At 36.5% G+C, this 21,002-nt stretch overlaps 1 protein-coding gene across 2 annotated transcripts in view; it reads left to right on the top strand.

Moving 5' to 3' along the window:
* The window catches only part of LOC145267051 (cyclin-H-like), a 50,552-nt gene that overhangs the window by 12,898 nt on the left and 16,652 nt on the right, over positions 1 to 21,002 (top strand). Inside the window, exons 1-5 of one of the 2 annotated variants that reach the window (XM_080122996.1) lie at positions 8,495 to 8,792; positions 10,832 to 10,954; positions 12,447 to 12,520; positions 14,921 to 15,122; positions 15,621 to 15,728. In XM_080122996.1, coding sequence (XP_079979122.1) covers positions 8,676 to 8,792; positions 10,832 to 10,954; positions 12,447 to 12,520; positions 14,921 to 15,122; positions 15,621 to 15,728 — 624 coding nt within the window. In that variant the 5' untranslated portion in view covers positions 8,495 to 8,675. Of the gene's footprint in view, positions 1 to 8,494; positions 8,793 to 10,831; positions 10,955 to 12,446; positions 12,521 to 14,920; positions 15,123 to 15,620; positions 15,729 to 21,002 lie in introns of those variants that run through there. The other variant, XM_080122997.1, reaches the window with a different exon arrangement.

Here is a 21,002-nt window from a genome sequence, read left to right as displayed (position 1 = left end):
GAACTCCTTGGACCTCTTGTTCTTCTAACGGAGCTTCCATCTGCTCCGTTTCCTTGTTCGGAGTGGTGAATAGGGGAGGGGTTAGCTGATCTTCTTCCTGGGGGGTTTGCGGCTGAAGCTCACTGATCTGGTCTTTATTATCATCTTCTTTCTTCTCTCTCTTCTCCCTCTGCTTGTCTTCACCCCCTTCGCTGTCGGAGCCCGAGGAGCTTCCTCTAGCCTTTCTTTTTGTGGCCGTTGCCACCCATTCTGGTTGTTGGTTGTGGAGCCGGCTCTTGTTTCTTTGCCCCCTTTTTGGCCGCCACTGTGCTCCACTTTTCTTTTGCTGGGGCTGCTTCCTCCTTCCTGGTCTCTGTGGGGGTTTTTTTCTCCGTCGATTTGCCCGTCTCGGCTATTCCAGCTTGTCTTTGAGGGCAGAACCTCGCTACATGGCCCGTTTTTTGGCATTGCCAACACTGGGGTCTTCTGCCCTCCACAATGACGGCCATTGACCAGCCCTCGCAGGTGAATTGGGCAGGGATCTCGTGGAATTCCTTGCGGGACAGCCTCATCTTGATTTTGTAATCCCCCGACATTATATTCCGGGGGCCCTTTACTGCTTCGATGCCTTCAACCTCTCCGTATTGGGACATGATTGCCCCCAGCTGCTCCTCCACCAGAAAGCACGGCACTCCTGTGATTGTGACCAGCGTTCTCCTCTTCGATAGGTACTCTGGTCGTACCTTGATGTTCCTCCATGTGAGATCCCCTCTTGCCAGCTTCTCCGCATCCTCCTTTGTTGGCAAGAGGACCTCCCACATGGCGTTAAAACGTCTCACAGTGTATTGAGCGGGGATCCTCAGCTCCCCCAGCAGCTCCATCATGCGGTCTTTCGGTACTCCCAGAAGGCCCTTTCCGGTGGCATCCAGAGTCAGTAGGGACACTGATCTCTCCCTTATCTTCGTCAGTGTCTCTGGAACCACCTCTATCTGATTTCCTTTAGTAAGGTCCTTATACTTCTCTTCAAAGAGCCTTCTGTAGTATTCTGGGGACTTTGCTGGTGCTGCTTGCTTCGGGCCCCAACTCTGCTTAATGTCACTGGCTGTTGCCTCCACTGTTACCGCTGCTGCTGGGGTCCTCTGTGCTGCCGGTATCGGGGAATCCGTAAATGAGAGAGCTGGCCACTCCTTTTTCTTTTCCGGCTCCACCATCTTCGATCCCCCCACACCCGGGGAGCACCCATCCACCACAAACACCTCCATGGACCTCGTTCTCCTTAGGCTTTCTTCCGCCGACTTTCTAGGGCTACTCCTAGCCGATTGCGAAATTGTTGGTGTTTCTTTTTCCCAACGCTTTGCGGGACGCCTCCTTTTTTTCCCCTTCTACGGTCCGCCTGGGGTTTCTTCTACGAATCTTTTCCAGGCCTCGACCTCCTCCTCTCTGGATGTTGTTGTTCCCGTGGCAGGCGTGATCCAAGGCCATCCTGCATTCACCGATCTAGGGATGTCCTCCTGGGAGGTCATCCCAGCGCCCGAAACCCAACCGGGCGTACCTGCACTGAGAGTGCCCTGCGCGGCATCTGCAACCCTGCCAGACGCTATTGGGGTGGAAATCGACCGTGACACAACCGATGACGACCCTTCTGAGTATGGAGTGGCGACCCCCGGAACCACACCGGGACTCGACCCTTCCGAACTGGGGGTGGCGACCCCCGAGACCCTTCTCGACAAGGGAGTGCCTTTCGGGACGGCACCCCCCCCCAAACCCTTCTCGGCACCTACACCTGGAGCGTCCCCCAAGGTGGCAGGAGCAGCGGCCTGCCCCATCTATTTTGATGGCCCAGTGCCCTTCCCCGACCCGCCGATTTGGAAACTAAGGGGACCTTCGCCTAAAAAGGCACGTCGGTTTCCCTTAGCCCTGCCGGCTGCTTAAGTCGGGTCCAGACACTGGACTACCTGAAAAAAAGAAAGAAACAACAAAAACAATTAGTAATTTGCCCGAGGGCAATAACAAAAACAATCAAAGTGAAACAAGCAAAACTTTGCTGGTCCAAATCCCCAAGAAGGGGCTGGTCCTTGCGAAGTCAAGCGTAAAAAAAAAAAAAACAACTCAGACTCTTAGAGCGTGGCCGGCAGAGACCGAGCGTTGCCGTCACTAATGAGTAGTTAACGGCGAACTGATTGAATCCAAAATTCAACAATTTTTATAATAATTTTGAAACGTTTTCATTGGTTGTTTAGCACAGCCGGTGCTTATAAAAATGATTGGCGAATCCATTCGTCTCATACCCCCATTAGTCCTCTGATGGAGAAGGTCTCCTAGCGGCTTCGGCTGCAGGGAGACAGTGTAGTAGTACTTGTCAAGGATCCGTTCTTGACACTCAGCCCGACAGGTGAGGGGCCGGGAACCGGCCCAGCACCTGTCGGACTGAGGTACGCAGCCTAGGTAATACCTAGGAGGTCCACCCTCCCAGGCCTTGTCACTGGGCTTTCTGGTGGAGTAAGTTCATTGCTTACTGCCTGAGGCGCCCCTACTGGGGAATGCCGAGGGGGTTACTCAGGCAATTTTTACAATTGCAGGGTGCCCTCCTTTAGGGGAGCCTGCTGGATCTCCACTTTCCGGCCTTGTGCCACATTTTGCCGAGGTGGGTGCAAATAAATACCTACCCCTATTAGGAGTCAAAAACATTTTACAGTTTGCCAACTGTTTCATGCGGTTTGAAAACACTCTTTAAAGATCGTGGTAAGCTGGTCCAATAGTTATCGTACTTGACTCACTGTCTTTAGGTTTTAGCTTTGATCTCAGCTCGAGTATTTTTTTTAGTTACAAGACGTGAACTGTTTAGAAAAAACATAATACTTGCATGCACATGTCTCAGTTTCTTTCCGTTTCCTTTTACTTAATTTATTTCAAAGGAATTTAACGTTATGTTTAATACCGGGCAACGCCGGGTACATTTTCTAGTATATTGTAAATGAACCTGATAAAGATATAATCTTTAAGCAAAGCAAACCTATCAAGAAAGTAAAAGCTGGTTAAGAGGAGCCGTTCATATAAATAAAAGGTGAGGAATAAAAATTACATAAAACTTTATTATATGATCAGATCAATGAAAAAGAAAAAAGAGAAAAAGAAAAAGAAAAAGAAACCCCTCTTTTAAAAATTTTTTTTAGCAGTGAGGATGGTGGTCGTGTTCTGGGTTTTACGGGGTGGAACAATAGAGTTGTCGCCTTAACGAAAATAAAACAACAGCTTTATTTTTAAACTTTTATTGAAAAAATCAATTCAGGTAATTTGATTATGTAGTAGAGCTTACATCTATTCAATGTAGCTGCCTTCAGCCTCAATCACTGCCTCAATACGAGTCCGGAACTGGAAGCATGTTTTTCCACAAATGACGGCGGGAGCTCAGCGAATACTCGGCGGATGGCAACGTTCAGGCCGGCTTTGGTGTTGTTGGAGGTCATGTTGTCGATGTTCTCGACATATGATGAAACAAAGTAGTCCAGCCAATTCAGGTTGGGGGGTGAGGGATGCCAGTAACTTGATTATGTAGTAGAGATAACATCTATTCAATGTAAACGCTTTTAGTCTCAATCACTGCCTCGATACGGATCAGGAACTGGAAGCATGCCTTTTTCACAAGCACTGGCAGAAGCTCGGTGAATACTTGGTGAATGGTGGCGATCAGGCTGGTTTTTGTGTTGTGAGAAGTCATGTTGGTGATGTTCTTGACTTATGATCAAACAAAGTAGTCCAGCGGGTTCAATTCAGGAAGGAAGGAGGGAAATTAGAGAAAGGTACAAATTCATAGTACTCCAGGGTCTGCCAGCGGCCACTTGATTGCACCAGGGGATCACCACATTCTTCAGCACGTCCAAGTACACTTTGGTGTTGACTTTCAAGCCGACTTCGAAGATGTGAGGTGGCATGATGACGCCCTTACTTGAAACCACACCAAAGACCATAACTTTTAGACATGATAGATGTAATCAGAGTTTTTTTTTTCTGTCTGTTTCGATTTACTCAAAACCGCACACACCTCGTCTTCTCATGTATCGTTCTCTTCTTCCTCTTCTACTTCTTGCTCTTTTTCTTCTTTTTTCTTCTCAGTCGTCAGAAGCGTCGTCTTTGTCTTGACTACGTTTTTCCTTCTCCCTTCTTGCTCACAGTGACCCGTTTTTATGCTAAGCTGAAATCTCGTGTGTGCGAGAGAACACGAGATTTTGCGTGATTACTTGGCAATATTAACCGGCTGCCGCCATCTTGCCATTTTTCTTTGGATGTGCCCGCTTTGCAGAGTGCACACCTCGAGCGTTTGTCAGGTAAGCCCGTCTGTTCGCAATTTATTACACAATAGAAGGCTCCTATCGCTTTTGGGACTTGTACACAACTGGCCAACTAGTAGATAGTCTGCAACAAGGAAATGAAACTGGTTTTGATCAAATGGAAATGGAATCATGTTGTGTTTACTAGGGCAGCAATTTTATTGTTCTACTCTGTATATTAATTGTCTGTATTTTTTTTTTTTTTTGAGATGAGGTGTTTTCATTGATTGAGATTGTCGGACTAACTTCCTCATCTTGGTTGCTATCGTCACAACGTTTCGGCCGATGAAGGCCGGAGGGCCAAATGGCCGAAACGTTGTGACGATAACAACCAAGATGAGGAAGTCAGTCCGACAATCTCAATCTACCCTGTATATATTTTTCGTTTCTAATCTAAATGTTCTACAGCCAGTTTTTGCTTTTGTATAATGCTAGCATTTCTTATCTTCTGATGAGAAGCATTTAGCTTTGAAATGCATGGCCTAAAGAAGTTTCTCTTTCACTTTTTCCTCTTCTTCCTCCCTTATTGATCTGATGATATCATAAAGTTTGCAGAAACTTTTATTCCTCATTTTTGGTTGCCCGAGAAAAGGAGGCTGAACCTGTAAATTCACCCTTGTCCGTTCATCTGTTCGTCCGTTTGTCCATCCGCACTTTTCTCAATAACTTCACCTTGGAATTTTTGAAAATTTTGCACAAACATTAAATATGATATAAGTAAAAAAACAACAGAATGGATTTTCCAGGAAAACTCCAGTTGCTCCCTCTAGGGGTGCCTTTTAGGTTAAAATGGCTAAAGTTGACACTTTTGTGCTTATTAAAAATAAATTGATACCTTTGATTTTTAGAAAACTTTTTGAAAAGTTGTAACTAACTGATTTCTATAATTTTGTTTGTTTATACTTCGCGATAACTCTTGGGTGTGCTCCAGGGGCTCTTTTAGGGCTAATAAAAACATTCCAGTTTTGGGACTATTTTATCATATTTGTCCAAAATGTTCTGTGTATGTCTATTTAGCAGTTTTGCTGAACTCAAATTTAGATATGTTAAGGCCTTGGGGACTTTTGGGGCTAAATGGGGTGGGGAAATGATGGACTTAGTCATTTCTTTTTTTGCATGGTGCAGAACTCAAATTTACATATGTTAAGGTCTAAATCTGCACTGTTTGTTCAGTTTTATTAGGATTTGACATCCCTTGGGTAATTTTGGTGCCAAATGGGGGGGGGGAGTGTCAAATGCTGAACTTAGTCATTTTTTTATGCGTCGTTCACTGTGCATTCATAGGGGACCATGCATGCTTCACTTATTTTTATTTAATTCAATAAGAGAGTCGCAAATCTGATAGGCCCTAAACTGGCATCTAAGCTTCAGCCTCTGTCCCATCGTCGAAACGTTGCATCCCTCTGCCTGTTCTACAAGAATTATAATGGTGAATGCTCTGATGAACTGCAAGCACTTGTGCCCCCACGACGTGAACAATTAAAAATTAAAAAAAAACTTTGCTTTACTTATTATCTTTGAAATAGACCCAGAAATGCAAAATTTATCTTTCTAAGGATTTTTACAAGGAATTTATTTCACTTCAAAATTTAGCTGAGTTTGTCAGTTTCTGAATGTCGCTGTGAAAACATTTTTCGGGTTTGTTTTACTGTACACAGATTCGAAAAAGTTGTCACAAAACAAATATATAACAAATAAATGTTATCAAAGGCAAGATAAGTTACTTTTCTACCCAACTGGATATGTTTTTAGTGTTTATATTTAATATAACATGCTTATTCAGCTCGAAAAACATACAGTGTTTGCCGATGTATTGGAAAATTTAAAATGGCAGCCGACTCTCTCTTTAAGGTGGTAAGTTTGGGAAAATGAGTTATAAATAAAAAACTGGACAAAATACTGTTAGAAACTCGCTCCATACATGTTACCGTGACATAGGCTGACATATATTCGTCGGGTTTTTAACAGTATTTTGACTGTTTTTTTATTTATAACTCCTTCTCCCAAACTTACCGTCTTCCAGAAACAGTCGGCCTCCATTTTGAATTTTCTAATACGTCGGTAAACACTGTATGTTTTTTGAGCTGAATAAACATGTTGCATTAAATATAAGCACTAAAAACATATCCAGTTGGTTAGAAAAGTAACTTATCTTGCCTTTGATAAAATTTATTTGTTATATATTTGTTTTTTGACTTTTTCGAATCTATGTGTACAGTAAAACAAACCCCATTTTTCATTATATATTTTGTTTTTTGATGTGTACAAATATTTTTTTACTTTTGGAAATTGACTTTAGGCTTTAATCTTTCAAATACAATCAAAAAGTAGTTGGACATCTACGAAAAAAATTATGATAAACCGACTTTCAAAACAATGTCCCTCTGTCCTTTTACTGTCATTATTGCCCGCACCTAGTGCTTACAGCTTTGTTGAGGACAGCCATCTTTGATTCTTACACGATTAAATTGTTAACACTGTTCACTGGACGCCATGTTTGTACTCACGTGTGATAACGAATCCACTTTTCTGCGACTGACACTCGCACCTCACCCCAATCTTTTTATATAGTATTTTCGGGTGGGTATGCTGACACTGAATATCACAGTTAAATTAGGGCAAATATTTTTCACCCCCTCCTCCCAAAATGGGGTATTTATTCCGAAAGCCGTTCTTAACATGGGGAGGTTAGGGGTGTCTATTCCGAAAGCCGTTCTTAACATGGGGAGGTTGGGGTGTCTATTTCGAAAGCTGTTCTTAACATGGGGAGGCTGGGAGTGTCTATTCCGAAAGCCATTCTTAACATGGGGAGGTTGGGGGTGTCCATTCGGAAAGCCGTTCTTAACATGGGGAGGTTGGGGGTGTCCATTCGGAAAGCCGTTTTTAACATGGGGAGGTTGGGGGTGCCTATTCCGAAAGCTGTTCCTTAACATGGGGAGGCTGGGGGTGTCTATTCTGAAAGCCGTTGTTAACATGAAATTACTCAAGGAAGTGAAAAAAGTTGTAAGTTTTACACGTATGCACATTACTAATTTCTCGGTTGCGGAAAAAAAAAAAAGATGGGCATTGGTTTCCGCTAGATGGCAGTGTGGGTCGCAGTTATGTAGATTTAGGTTTTCGACTATTCTGAATAGGAAAATCTCATTTAAATTTTGCTGAGACAATAGTTTTTGAGATATAAAAACCTGTATTATAAAATTTCTGATTTTCACTGGCAGCCATGTTTGTACGCATGTGATAAATGCGTACAAACATGGCTGCCAGTGAAAATCAGAAATTTTATAATACAGGTTTTTATATCTCAAAAACTATTGTCTCAGCAAAATTTAAATGAGATTTTCCTATTCAGAATAGTCGAAAACCTTCAAAAGTAATCATTTTAAAGAAAATTGTGGGGTGAACATAATGTAACCCCCCCCCAATTTTTAATCGAAATACAATAAAGTCTAAGATAAACATTTTGAATGTCGTATTTTCCTCCTATAGCCCGCAAATCCTAATTAGCGACATTATGATGAGAATGATGGCAGCAGTAGCAACAACAACAACAACAACAACAATAACAAAAACAATAAAAAATTAAAATAGAAAACGACACTTGCACGGTTTAATCAAGACATTAAAAAATGAAAATATCGAAAAAAGTTTAAACTGTACGTATCCGTTATGGAATGAAGTTCTCCGAAGAAAAAAATTTCACTTAATTTCATTAAGTAGTTTTTATTTTACAGCGAAAAAACAATTTGTTATTATACCGAGCAAAAGGTTTGATTTTTAGGAAGAAAAGCTAATATTAAAGATGGGGAGGGAGTGTCGGCGCTTTATCTGGAGTTATCTTCCCGTGGCGTTTCTAAACTCTAAACAAAAAATTAAGAAATCCAAGATGGTTGCCTTCAACGCGCTCTTATAAAAACGTGTTTTTCCGCTGTAAAAAAAAACTATTCGATTAAGTGAAATTTTTTTCGGAGATCTTCAGTTCAAAACGGATACGTACAATATAACCTTATTTCGATTTTTTTTTTTAAATGTCTTGATTAAACTGTACAAGTACCTAAAAAAACTAATAAAACCACAAAAATAACAACAACGAATACAGCAACTTAAAATACTGCAAAAACAAGAAACAAAAATGAAAATAAAAAGTTAAAAACGTGCATTTTATTGAAGAGTTCCACTTCCGGTTTTATACTTCCGATTTCAACCACATGTCAATACAAATGGCGATTTCTAACAACCATTTTGTGTTTACATGATACAAACCTGATTGGTGATGCGAATTAAATAGAATAAAAAGCATCGCCATACATTTAAAAAACAACACTATTATTAATATATATTTATATTTTCTGCAGAAAAAAAAAGCGAAAGATGTTCGCCATTAGCTCACAGAAACGAGTTTGGATGTATTCGTCAGAGACCGCGTTGTCTCAGCTGCGAAGAAGTGCCAACGAAGATTTTATAAAAAAACACCGAGGAGAAATGTCGGTTAGTAAAAATGTTTGAGGTTATGGTTAATATTAGCTACTGAATTTGGTAAATTTTTACGACGTGCCCCAGCGCATTATAAACACCCCAACCTCCCCATGTTAAGAACGGCTTTCGGAATAAACATACCCCAACCTCGAAAGCTGTTCTTAACAAGGGGAAGTGGGGTGGGGGGGTTTATTCCGAAACCCGTTCTTAACATGGGGTGGTTGGGGGTGTTTATACTACGCTGGGGCAGGTCGTAAAAAAATACCCTGAATTTCACTACCGCTGGCGCTAGACGGTTGCACGGTGACAATGTAGAAAGCGTTCCATACAATAGAAGTTTACGTCGGTTCTTGTCCAGAATTCTCCCTATATTAAAAAAAAAAAAAAAAAAATGGAAATAAAGAAAAACCCGGGCACTAGTACACTAGGCACCTCCAAATGTCACCACAGAATTACCCCCCCCCCTATGTAAAACGATGTAACTTTATTATAAGTTAATATTATCAATATAACTTTTGTACTATTTAAAAGAAGAAAAGCAAAATAAACTAGTAATAATTTCTAAAAAATTTTTTCATCGTACGAAAATAATGAAATTGCGAGACGAAAATCTTGTTTACATAATTGGCGCTTTAAAATAACGTTCCCATGTAACGTAAAAACATACCCGTGTTTAATAAATCTAGCAAAAATCAACTAATGGTCAGATTTTCGTGAAATTTTCGATACTTATCCATTTTAGAATGAAATTACATATAAAATGCAGTTTCTGTAAAATATACGAGGGAAAATATTTATTTTCAGTGTGTGCCCCCCCCCCCGGGGCCCTATTTATTTTTCAGATTAGGTCCACCTCCACAATTTTCTTTTAAATGACTACTTTTAGAGGTTTTCGACTATGCTGAATACGAAAATCGCAATGAGATTTTGCAGAAATAAGTAGTTATCGAGATATAAAATGTTATATTATGTATTGTATTCTTTGGCGGCCATCTTTTTTACGTGCGTGCAGTGTCAGTCATAGATGACTAGATTTGTTTATGGCGCGCGCACGCGCTTAAAAAAGATAGCCGCCAAAGCATACAATGTATAATATAACATTTTATATTTCGATACCTACTTATTTCTACAAAAATTTCAATGCGATTTTCGGGGTTTGTATTACTGTACACATAGATTCGAAAAAGTTGTCAAAAAAACAAATATATAACAAATAAATATTATCAAAGGCAAGATAAGTTACTTTTCTACCAAACTGGATACATTTTTTTTTGTTTTTATTCAATGTAACCTGTTTATTCAGCTCGAAAAACATGCAGTGTTTACCGATGTATTGGAAAATTCAAAATGGCGCCCGACACTCTCTTTAACATGGTAAGTTTGGGAAAAGGTGTTATAAATAATAAACTAGACAAAATACTATTAAAAAAACACCGAATATATGTCAACTTATGTCACGGTAACATATAATGAGCGAATTTCTAACAGTATTTTGTCTGATATGAGGGGTTTCCCTCACAGTGATCAAAGCTGATTGCTTTCTGGACGTCCCGGCGCGAAAGGCTGAGAAGCTGACTTTGCTTTTGATTTAGTTTCGCTTTTATACGAAAAAAAAAAATTCAACAAACACGCAACAGAACAGAATAGCGTGAATTTTATAAAAATCAATCAAAATAAATCTAGAGACGATGTCCCTTCGCAAATCATAGATATTATAATCTAGGGAGTATATAAAAAGTTCTAAGACATAGTATTCCCCCTCCCAAGAACCCCGGCGAAAAAAGCCTTTGCTGGACATGCAAAAATGCACGCGGCTGTTTTGTCTTTTATAGAAGATAACATTATGTATGAAACCAGCTAGAAAATTTTTTATTTTTTGTATTCAACTGGCTTTGCAAACTCACTTTTTCCTGATTCAAACCTTGATTAGATGGTTGTCTTAATAAATTATTTTTTTCTTTTTTAGTTGTTTTTTTTATTGTTGTGAAATTGTTTTTTATTCTTCTTTTTTTTTTTTTTCATCCGTCTTTTAATTTTCGTCTTTTCTTCAGGATTCCGAAGTAGAAGAATTTTTCTTCCTCTTTGCTGAAGAGCACTACCTTTTCCGCCATTACGAATTTATTCTCAAAGAATTCTGCAATCGATTTCGGCCGCCAATGCCAAAATACGTCTTGGTAAGTTGCAAAGAGTTACAAAGAACATTTCTTGATAAAACAGAAAGTATCCACTTTGTCATGACTGCCATATTTGAAATATGAATTTATGAACTAATGGTAATCCCCCCCCCTCAAATCCCTCATTATTTTAGGTGGAAATAGCTTTTACCGAAATTTCTATTTTTATCTATAATATAAATCTCACCTGTCTGCTTAAATGTATATATGTATGTATATATATATGTATGTATGTCTGCCTAAAACTTTTGACAGAGGCGACGGATTTTCACACGATCGGTATCGTTTTGAAGCTTGACCTTCCAGACAGAAAATATCGAACAATTGGCTAAGAATATTAATTCCTTGACCCTCAACTGGGCACTTTTCTACAGGGAGGAATCGCTTTTTTTGCCAATATTTTCGAAAGTCATCCCCTCTTTTTTGATTGACTAGCCTTAATTTAAACATTTGTCACTTCCGGTTTGACGATGGATGCAACAGCGAAGGTGTAACATTTTTTTTTTCATCTGTCTTTTCCTCCTTCGCGGTACGGGTTCGAGCCTGCCTGCCTACTAAATTTTTCTTTTTTTGCTTAACACACACCTCCAAACACCCGAGCAACACCAGGCACCATGGCTAGTCTATATATATAAAAGCGAAAATGTGTGTGAGTGTGTGTTTGTATGTCTGCTAAAAACTTTTGAACGAAAATTCACAAATTTGGTCTCATATGAAAGCCCCATCTTTCGCCCGACAAATATAAAAAAATTGGTCAAAAACGTTGATTTTTTTCACCCTGAAATCAACACTTTTCTACAGGGGGGGGGGTCAGCAAAAACCGTCCTCTCATGATGAGATCGGTTCTACGATGACGTCATGACCTGATTTAGTTTAAATATTTGAAGAACTGACCCAATTTCATGTATGTCGTGTTAGCTCAGTTGGTTAGAGCATTGGGTCATTATCTAAACGTTTTGGGTTCGAATCGTGGTGTGAGATGTCTTTTTTTTTTCCGATATTTAAAATTTTAATATTGAAGCAGGGTTATTTAAGCCATTTTTCACGTTACGTTCGTTTTTCTGTTTTTTTTTTTTTTTACTTCGCTTATTCTTAGGTTTTCATTAACACCCCCCACCCCCGACTGACCGCACACACCCAAAAACATCCGGCCAATGCCGGGTACCCACCGATTTTAAAATTTTAATATTGAAACAGGCTTATTTAAGCCATTTTTCACATGTTTTCTTTTTTTTTGTTTTTATTTTTCAGAAGTTTTAACGTTCGTTTTTCTGTTTTCTTTTTTGTTTTTGTTTTTCTGATTTTCACATTTAACATCGTTCGTTTGCCTTACGTTAGTTTTTTTTTACGTCGCTTATTCTTATGTTTTGATTAAATATATATATATTTTTTTCAGAATTGAGTTGAGAAGTTGGTTAAAATGGAATATCTCCAAAAAGGTTTAACAAATGAGTAATTCTTTTTTTTTTTTTTCTAAATTTATTTCCCTCAGGGAACAGCCATGACGTACTTCAAACGGTTTTATCTTTACAATTCAGTTATGGATTATCATCCACGTGACATCACGTAAGTAATTTCGTATGACGTAAGTAATTTCTTTATTTATTGCGGACTATTATCCTCATCTTTCTTAGTTGTTGTTTCATGATGTTTCGGCCAACGATTCCTCTGGCCTTCGTCAGGTGATAACCGCGACGGTATAGGAACTTTGAATCTCCTAACTGCATTCTCAGCAATTACTGCCATCCATAGTTGTTGTCATTTCACCACGTTTTGGCCAAGTAAACCTCTAGTCAGCTTTGGGTTGGATTGGAACCGCTATCTTCAGACAATTCTCACCTGGAACCGTAGAGATTCAATGTTTCTATCCACTGCGCCACAGACCTCAATATTTCGTAAAGACCACAGAGGTCAAATTGACGAAGGCCAGAGGAATAGTTGGCCGAAGCGTTGTGAAACAACCAGGAAAGATGAGGATAATAGTCCGCAATAAATAAATTAATACTCATCTCAATAATGAATTCCAATTAAATAATATGTAATTTCGTTCTATGTATTTTGTATAGACAATTCTTTCTATAACAATTTATCTGTTTGTCGCGTATATGTAATCATGTTTGTTGCATCTTTACAAAGATATGTGCTGCTAATAAATATATAAACTGCTTGTTCCAGCGGTTTTGACAATCATATACGGAGACATTTGAATGCTACAGTTTCGGTTTCGATTCTAGCTGATGGCACCTAAATACTTTTTTACTTTTGCAATCACGAATCTATAATAATATATATGAAATCTGGATGAATTAAAATATCATATTTAAGTGTATTTTACGACCGGGCAAAAATGATATGCTGTAAAACTCAACAACAAAACCAAACACGATAAATAAGTGCAGGGTGGAACGATAAAAATGTCGCCCTAAAGAAAACAACACCACAGCTTTATTTTAAAACTTTTATTGAAAAAAATCAATTCAGGTAACTTGATTATGTAGTAGAGCTGATATCTATTCAATGTAGCTGCCCAGCTTCAATCACTGCCTTGATACGGGTCTGGAACTGGAAGCATACCTTTTCCACAAGCTTGGGAGTTTGGCGAATACTCGGCAGATGGTGGTGATCAGGCTCATTTTGGTGTTGTGGAGGTCATGTTGATGATGTTCTCGGCATAGGACCAAACAAAGTAGTCCAGTGAGTTCAGGTCAGTGAGAGACGGGTACAGTTGTAGCACTCCTTCTGAAGCTAAGCCTGGGTCTCTTTGGACTTGTGGGCCGGCGTGGAGTCTTGCTACCACACCCAGCGTCAGCCAGCCACCACCTGATTGCACCAGGGGATCACCACACTCTTCGGCACATCCAGGTACACTTTGGTGTTGAATTTCAAGCCGACCTCGAAGATGTGAGGGGGCATGATGTGGCCCTCGCTTGAAACCATACCAAAGACCATAACCGTGGCCGTAAACTTTGTTTTCATCACCCTTCATTCATTTTGAGGGTGCTCGCAATGGTCCATAACTTGGATCGGTAGAGAGCATGAGTTGTACAGCAACGCATCTCCGACCTCACTCATTGAACATTGTGTCACTTTCAGGCATGATAGAATAGTTCCTATCGCTCTTAGGATTTGTACACAACTGGCCAACTAGTAGATGGTCTGCAGCAAAAAAAATAAAACCGGTTTTCATCAAACTGAAATGGAATCATGTTGTCTTTACTCGGACGACAATGTTATTGTTTCATCCCTGCATTTGAAGATATAAAGAACTTGAAGCATAAAAACTTTTAAAAAAACAAATGACTATGTTTGACATTAAAACCCTAATCCTCGACTGAACTGCGTTGATATGACAGAAAACAGAATAACGAAACCAAAACAGGAAAAATATTTAAAATTAAAATGAAAAAAAAAATATTTAAAAAAAAATCTGCAAGTTTGAAACTTTTTCTAGTACTTGTACAGTTTAATCAAGATATTAAATAATGAAAATATTAAAAAAAGGTTATATTGTATGTAACCGTTATGAAATGAAGTTCCCTGAAAAAAAATTTCACTTAATTTGATTGAGCGTGTTTTTTTTTTTTTTTTTTAATTTTTTTACAGCGAAAAAAACAATTTATGATGCCGAGCAAAAGGTAGTCATGTTTCGAATTTTAGAAAAAAAAGCTAGTATTAAAGGTGGGGAGGGAGTGTCGGTGCTTTAAACTAAGTTATCTCCCCGTGGCGTGTTCAAAAAATTCATTGCGCTCTCATAAAAATATTTTTCCGCTGTAAAAAAAAAAAACCAAAAAAACTACTCAATCAAATCAAACCAAATTTTTTTTCTGAGATCTTCAGTCCAAAACAGATACGTACAATATAACCTTTTTTTTTTTTTTTTTTTTTTTTTTTTTTTTTTTGACATTTTCAATTTTTAATGTCTTGATTAAACTGTACAAGTACCCTTTTTCTTTTTTCTTTCCTCAGACTTACAAGTGTTTACCTTGCGAGTAAAGTGGAAGAATTCAACGTTTCTATTAACCAATTTGTCGGCAATCTTAAAGGCGACAGGGACAAATTTGCAGATATCGTTCTTGGTTTTGAATTATTATTAATGGAGAAATTATCTTACCATCTGACAGTCCATAACCCACTCAGGCCGTTGGAAGGAATCTTGATAGATATGAAGGTAAGTAATCTTCTATTTAGTTTTTTTATGACCCTCAAGCAACGTGTGGTGTCAGACAACGTGTCCCTCGTCTGACAGCTGACAACTAGATGTAAGAAAGTCTTCTACTCCAATAGTTTCTTCCCCAGAACTGCTAGACTTTGGAATTCCCTTCCGGGTTCCTGCTTCCCCAACTGTACTGACATGCAGAAATTCAAGTTTAATGTGAACAGACATCTTGCTGCTCAACTCCCTACATAGTATCCCTGCAACTTATATTTCTGAGAGTAGCCCCTCATGTCAAAGTGGCACTGCCTTGTTTAGAGTGAAAATGGAAAAAAAAAAGAAAAAAAAAATGTGTGCTGTGAATTTGTTCAGCGTCTTATCATGGCTGCATCATCGTTGTCTCTAACAAAGGGACACAACTCTTTGTCAACCTCAAGATTCATTTTCATGCATCATCACACTGTCCTCGCCCATTGCATAATTATTTATGTTAATTTTTTTATGCTTTTGCAGACGCGATGCACAACCTGTAGTGATCCCGAAGTTCTTCGTTCTGCCGCTGAGGAATTTATTGAGAAATCCATGTTGACAGATGTCTGTCTTCTTGTCTCACCTTCACAGGTAAGAAGTATCGTTTTATTTTCTTTTTCATTTCAACGTGATGATTGGAAAATATGTGACATTTTTATATTTTATGATTTTTTTTTTTTTTTTTTTTCACTTTTTACGATTTTCATTGTCTTTCGAGTTTTCATCACGTTTTTGCAGTTTTTCATCATGCTTTGCAGTCTTTTGTCACGCTTTTGCAGTCATCTATAGTCATGTTTTCCAGTTTTTTGTCAGGTTTTGTAGTTTTCCTGTAATGTTTAGCAGTTTTCCATCACATTTTTGCATTTTAAAAATAATAAAATTCTTTTAGATTTGTTAATTAAAAACAAAACACAAATATCAAATTTAGCATAGATTATCAACTATTGTTCTTGTTAACCCCTTAAATGGTTTCACACCTAGTCTGAAGCGTTTTCCATGAAACAAAAAGTGCAAATAAAGTTATAATTTTTTTGCACACAAACTTTATGGACTTTACTAGCAGTTCAGCCCAGCTTTGCTCAGGCCTTATGTACTGTTCATAACTTTATGTGCATATATATATATATATATATATATTAAAAAGTTTGACTCATATCCAGGTAACCTACATCTAAAATTTTAAGTGTTTAAACCCAAAATTGGTGGAGGAGTTTGGTAAAGTCTTCAAAGGTCAACTCTTTCAACTTTGACCTCTTGCCAGCCAAATTTTTGCCCAAAAACTGATTAAAAAGCTTGCTGCATGTCTGAATACCCTTTATGTCAAATTTCAAATGTTTAGACCCAAAATTTGCTGAATGGTTTGTTAGAGACCACAAAGGTCAAATCTTTTGAACTTTGACCCCTTGGCAGCCAAATTTTCAGCCAAAAACCGATTAAAAAGCTTACCCTTTGTCTGAATACCATTTTATGTAAAATTTAGACCAAAAATTGGCTAAGTTATTTGGTAAAGACCGCAGAGGTCAAATTTTTTAAACTTTGACCCCAATTTTAACACCTTAACATTTATTATTTTGGGTTCAAATCAAATTAAAAAGCTTGATCCATGTCCAAGTAACGTATATCTAAAATTTCAAGTGTTTAGATGCAAAATTGATGGAGTAATTTGGTAGAGTTTTCAAAGGTCAAATCATTGAATTCTGACCCCTTAACAACCAAATTTCTGGAAGAAAACTGATTAAATAGATTTTCCTAAATCTCAATACCCTTTATGTCAAATCTCGAGTCTGTAGACTGAAAATTGACAAAGTAATTTGGTAGGGAAATGTACACACACAGACACACAGACATTTTTATGTAGATGTGTCTGTAGCAATCACCTAGATGTATGAAACTGCAAGGGAGATAATTCATATTTTTAATTGAATAAAAAAACTTTTAAATTTAATGCAAAAAAAAAATGCCTTTTTATTTATATATTAAAGAAGCTGTTAATATGTTATTAATAAAATTGTGTGACCATTTCTTGTGTGTCTGTTTCTTTTTTTTAAACAAACAAGCATTTATTTGTTTATAAATGAAAATATGTATTTTTTTTAAATCTGCGTTGAATTGACTTACCAAACTCTCATTTCGAATTTCAACTTAAACAATGCTTTTATCACAGAAAAAAAAAAACCCTTCATATTATATTCCACACGCAACCTCATGTATCACCTGGCTTGGACATTTAAAAAGCATTGTTGATTAAGAATGCACGGGTTTTGTTTTTCTTAGTGGCATACTGCCATGAGGGAGAAAACAGAGGAAAACAAAAACTGTCTATCCTGATGAAGATGTCATAATGTTAAAACGTGTGAATTATAAATAAATGTTTGCTTATTTAAAAAATAAAAAAATTTGCATTGAATTGGCTTACTAAACTTACATTTTGAATTTTTATATATATATATATATATATATATATATATTAAGGATGGGACGATTCCGATATTTTTTTCTGATTCCGATACAATTACTGATTCCATATTAAATTCCTGATTATGATTTATTATAAATTCCTACATATTTAACTATAAAATTATTTTTCACGATTACGATAAAAACACATGGTAAATGTGCAGATATTTTATCAAACGTAAATATACACCTGTGAGGGATGATCTATCGATATTAGTTTTACTAATAGTTTGAAATCAATATATATTCATTATTTTACTATTACTATCGGCGGTAGAATTTTTATTTTTTTAATTTTTTTTTTTTTTTTTTTTTTTTTTTTAAAGAAAATCAAAAAAAGCCAATTAAAAGAATCGTTTTTGGTATTGGAAAATAGCACAAATTTTTCTGATTCCGATATCCCAAAAAATTCTGATTTTTTTTTTTTTTTTTTTGATTTCCAATTCTGATTCCGATTAATCGTCCCAACTCTAATATAAATATATATATATATATATATATATATATATATATATATATTTATTTACCAGTGGTGAAAAAAAAAAAAAAAAAAAAAAAAAACGGACTAAAGTGCTCAATGTGTAGTCAGAGCAGTATATAGGAAATTTATTACTGTGAGTCCAGAATGAGTTTACAAATTGTTTCAACTAGAGGAAAATCCTCAAAGAGAGGAAAAATCCAACTAGCATCATCAGAATTCATAGATGGATGAGTCCATCTATGAATTCTGATGATGCTAGTTGGATTTTTCCTCTCTTTGAGGATTTTCCTCTAGTTGAAACAATTTGTAAACTCATTCTGGACTCACAGTAATAAATTTCCTATATATATATATATATCCAATTATTTCTCTCATAATATCTTCTTGGGAGTTTTGATTTTGAGGCTGGGTTGTTTTCATTCGCTATTCAGCCAGAAGATGCCGACAAAAGTTGGCTTTAGCATAGGTCACAAACAAAAAAAAATAGATAAATAAAATGATGTGGACGTTATGAAAAATAAATGTTTTTTGCTTGCTTCATTGGTACAACACTTCTAACTCTTAATGAGGATTATAGAGTTGAGAGAGAGAGGGAGGATACTAAGTAGAATCTCATCCTGTAAGACTGTCACATATGATAGGAAGTAATATAACATGTAAATGAGGTAACTTTTTAATGTAGATTTCCTTGGAATAAATAGTATTTATAGAAATCATGCTTTAATGAAAATTGGTTTGTGACATAATGTATTTTTTTTATTTATTAATAAAATTGTGAATCAACAAACAGACAGGAATACAATTTTATTACACACGGAGAACTTGAATGCCTACTAGACACTGTCCTCGAGTGTCTAAGGTCTCTCTGTATAAGGGTTTGTCAGAACAACCTGGCATGAGGATACTTTTTCCATAGAAGTAAACCCTGACCAAATATTCAAAATCACATAGTATTCGCTGCCCAAATAAGATCTCCTGGCTATGGCTAACCCATATTAGCTTTTACGAGGAATGGTGCACCTTCTCCAAGTGATGTTATCTCAAGTAACAGCACGAAACTGGATACTCCACCAGACTAGATAAATTCTTGTTCTGGAATCCAGTAAGAACAAGAGACCAAAACGGAAGATATACTACAACGTATGAAAATGGTTAATTGGGGAGAGGAAAATTATGTTCTTAACTTCTTTACTCATGTTTTTGAGGGATAAAGAACTTTAATGGAACATTCAAATATCTATGTATCTCATATAGATTTCAAGTGGTAGCCCCAGGTTGTGGGCCCCTTGATTTCTGAGAACTTCGACTGAAGTAAAATAAAACAAAATGGTATATTTCTGTAGAAATATACCTTTTTTGTTCAATTATATTTCACTTTTCTTTATACTAATCCTTAATTTATGAAGCTCGGTGCAATTACAGAGCATATAACAAACAAGACACAAGTCTATTTTCCAAATTTCATGATGTTGACCATCTTATAATTTATTCCGTTAATTACGTTGACATTTACAATTCTTGACAGTAGCTGTTTCATAGCACAAAATCATTCACTTAATTATTATATTAATAGAAAAATCTTATTGAAAATTAATTCAAATTTTCAACAAAAAAAAAAAACATTAAAAACCTGTATAGAAAGTATACAGAATTGTTAATTATCCGACAAAGAGTACAGATAAGCTTGAAAGACGCTATTCTGCAGAGTTTCTAAAAATGCAATTCTTCTCATCAGAGGAAAGAGGTTTGCAAAATATACAATAAATTTTGCAGATTAATGTATTAAAAAAAACTACAAAGATGAATTGAATCATATTTGCATAAAAAGTATTTAACAGTGAAAGTTTTAAACATTCATAATGATTATGAAAGCAGGAACAAGGAAAAAAGTATTTATTTTCACTTTGACTTTACATTTTTTTCTACTTGTAAACTGAATATTACCCTTTCTCTGTGCGTGTGTGTATATATATATATAATATATAGGAAATTTATTACTGTGAGTCCAGAATGAGTTTACAAATTGTTTCAACTAGAGGAAAATCCTTAAAGAGAGGAAAAATCCAACTAGCATCATCAGAATTCATAGATAGACTAAGTTATAAAGTCAAATAAAAATGGAAAGATCGTAGATAAAGGGGAGTTAGAAAAGAAGGGGGAGTGGTGGGGAGAGGACGTTGGAGTTTAAAGTAGTAGGAGTGTATTAAAAAAAGAGAGGGGTTTATAATTAAATATTAATTATGTGTAAATTCTTATATACGTGTTTTTTAACGGTTTAAACTTAAAAGACGCTACTTTTGTTGATAACGGCATAAGTAACAGTTAATTTAAAGGATCACCATGGCAACAGGTTGGAGAGTTAATGTTAGTGAAGGAACGGGTTGAAAATGGGGTTTAAAGTAATTTAGCCGGGCGGGGAGAGATTGAAAGATATTTATTGTTTATAAAATGGAAAGAAAAAGAAAAGGAAAAATAAGTTAATGAATTATACTTTACAGGTTTATTTTGATAGTGTAATGATATATATAATTAAATATAATAAATAAATTAGCCGGGCAGGTAGAAATAATACGTTACAGGTTTATTTTAATAAAATAAAATAAAATAGGTGAAGGAACGGGTTGAAAATGGGGTTTAAAGTAATTTAGCCGGGCGGGGAGAGATTGAAAGATATTTATTGTTTATAAAATGGAAAGAAAAAGAAAAGGAAAAATAAGTTAATGAATTATACTTTACAGGTTTATTTTGATAGTGTAATGATATATATAATTAAATATAATATATATATAAATAAATTAGCCGGGCAGGTAGAAATTATACGTTACAGGTTTATTTTAATGAAATAAAATAAAATAGGTGAAAGCTTAAGTAAGTAACTTAAATAATAGAAAAAAACATTTTTAATAAGTAACACACAAATATAAGCA

The sequence above is a fragment of the Euprymna scolopes genome, chromosome 42, assembly GCF_053919585.1.
Source record: "Euprymna scolopes isolate OS-2025 chromosome 42, ASM5391958v1, whole genome shotgun sequence".
Taxonomy (NCBI): Eukaryota; Metazoa; Mollusca; class Cephalopoda; order Sepiida; family Sepiolidae; genus Euprymna; species Euprymna scolopes.
The sequence above is the reverse complement of the archived record's forward strand: the minus strand, read 5'-3'. Positions and strand labels throughout refer to the sequence as shown.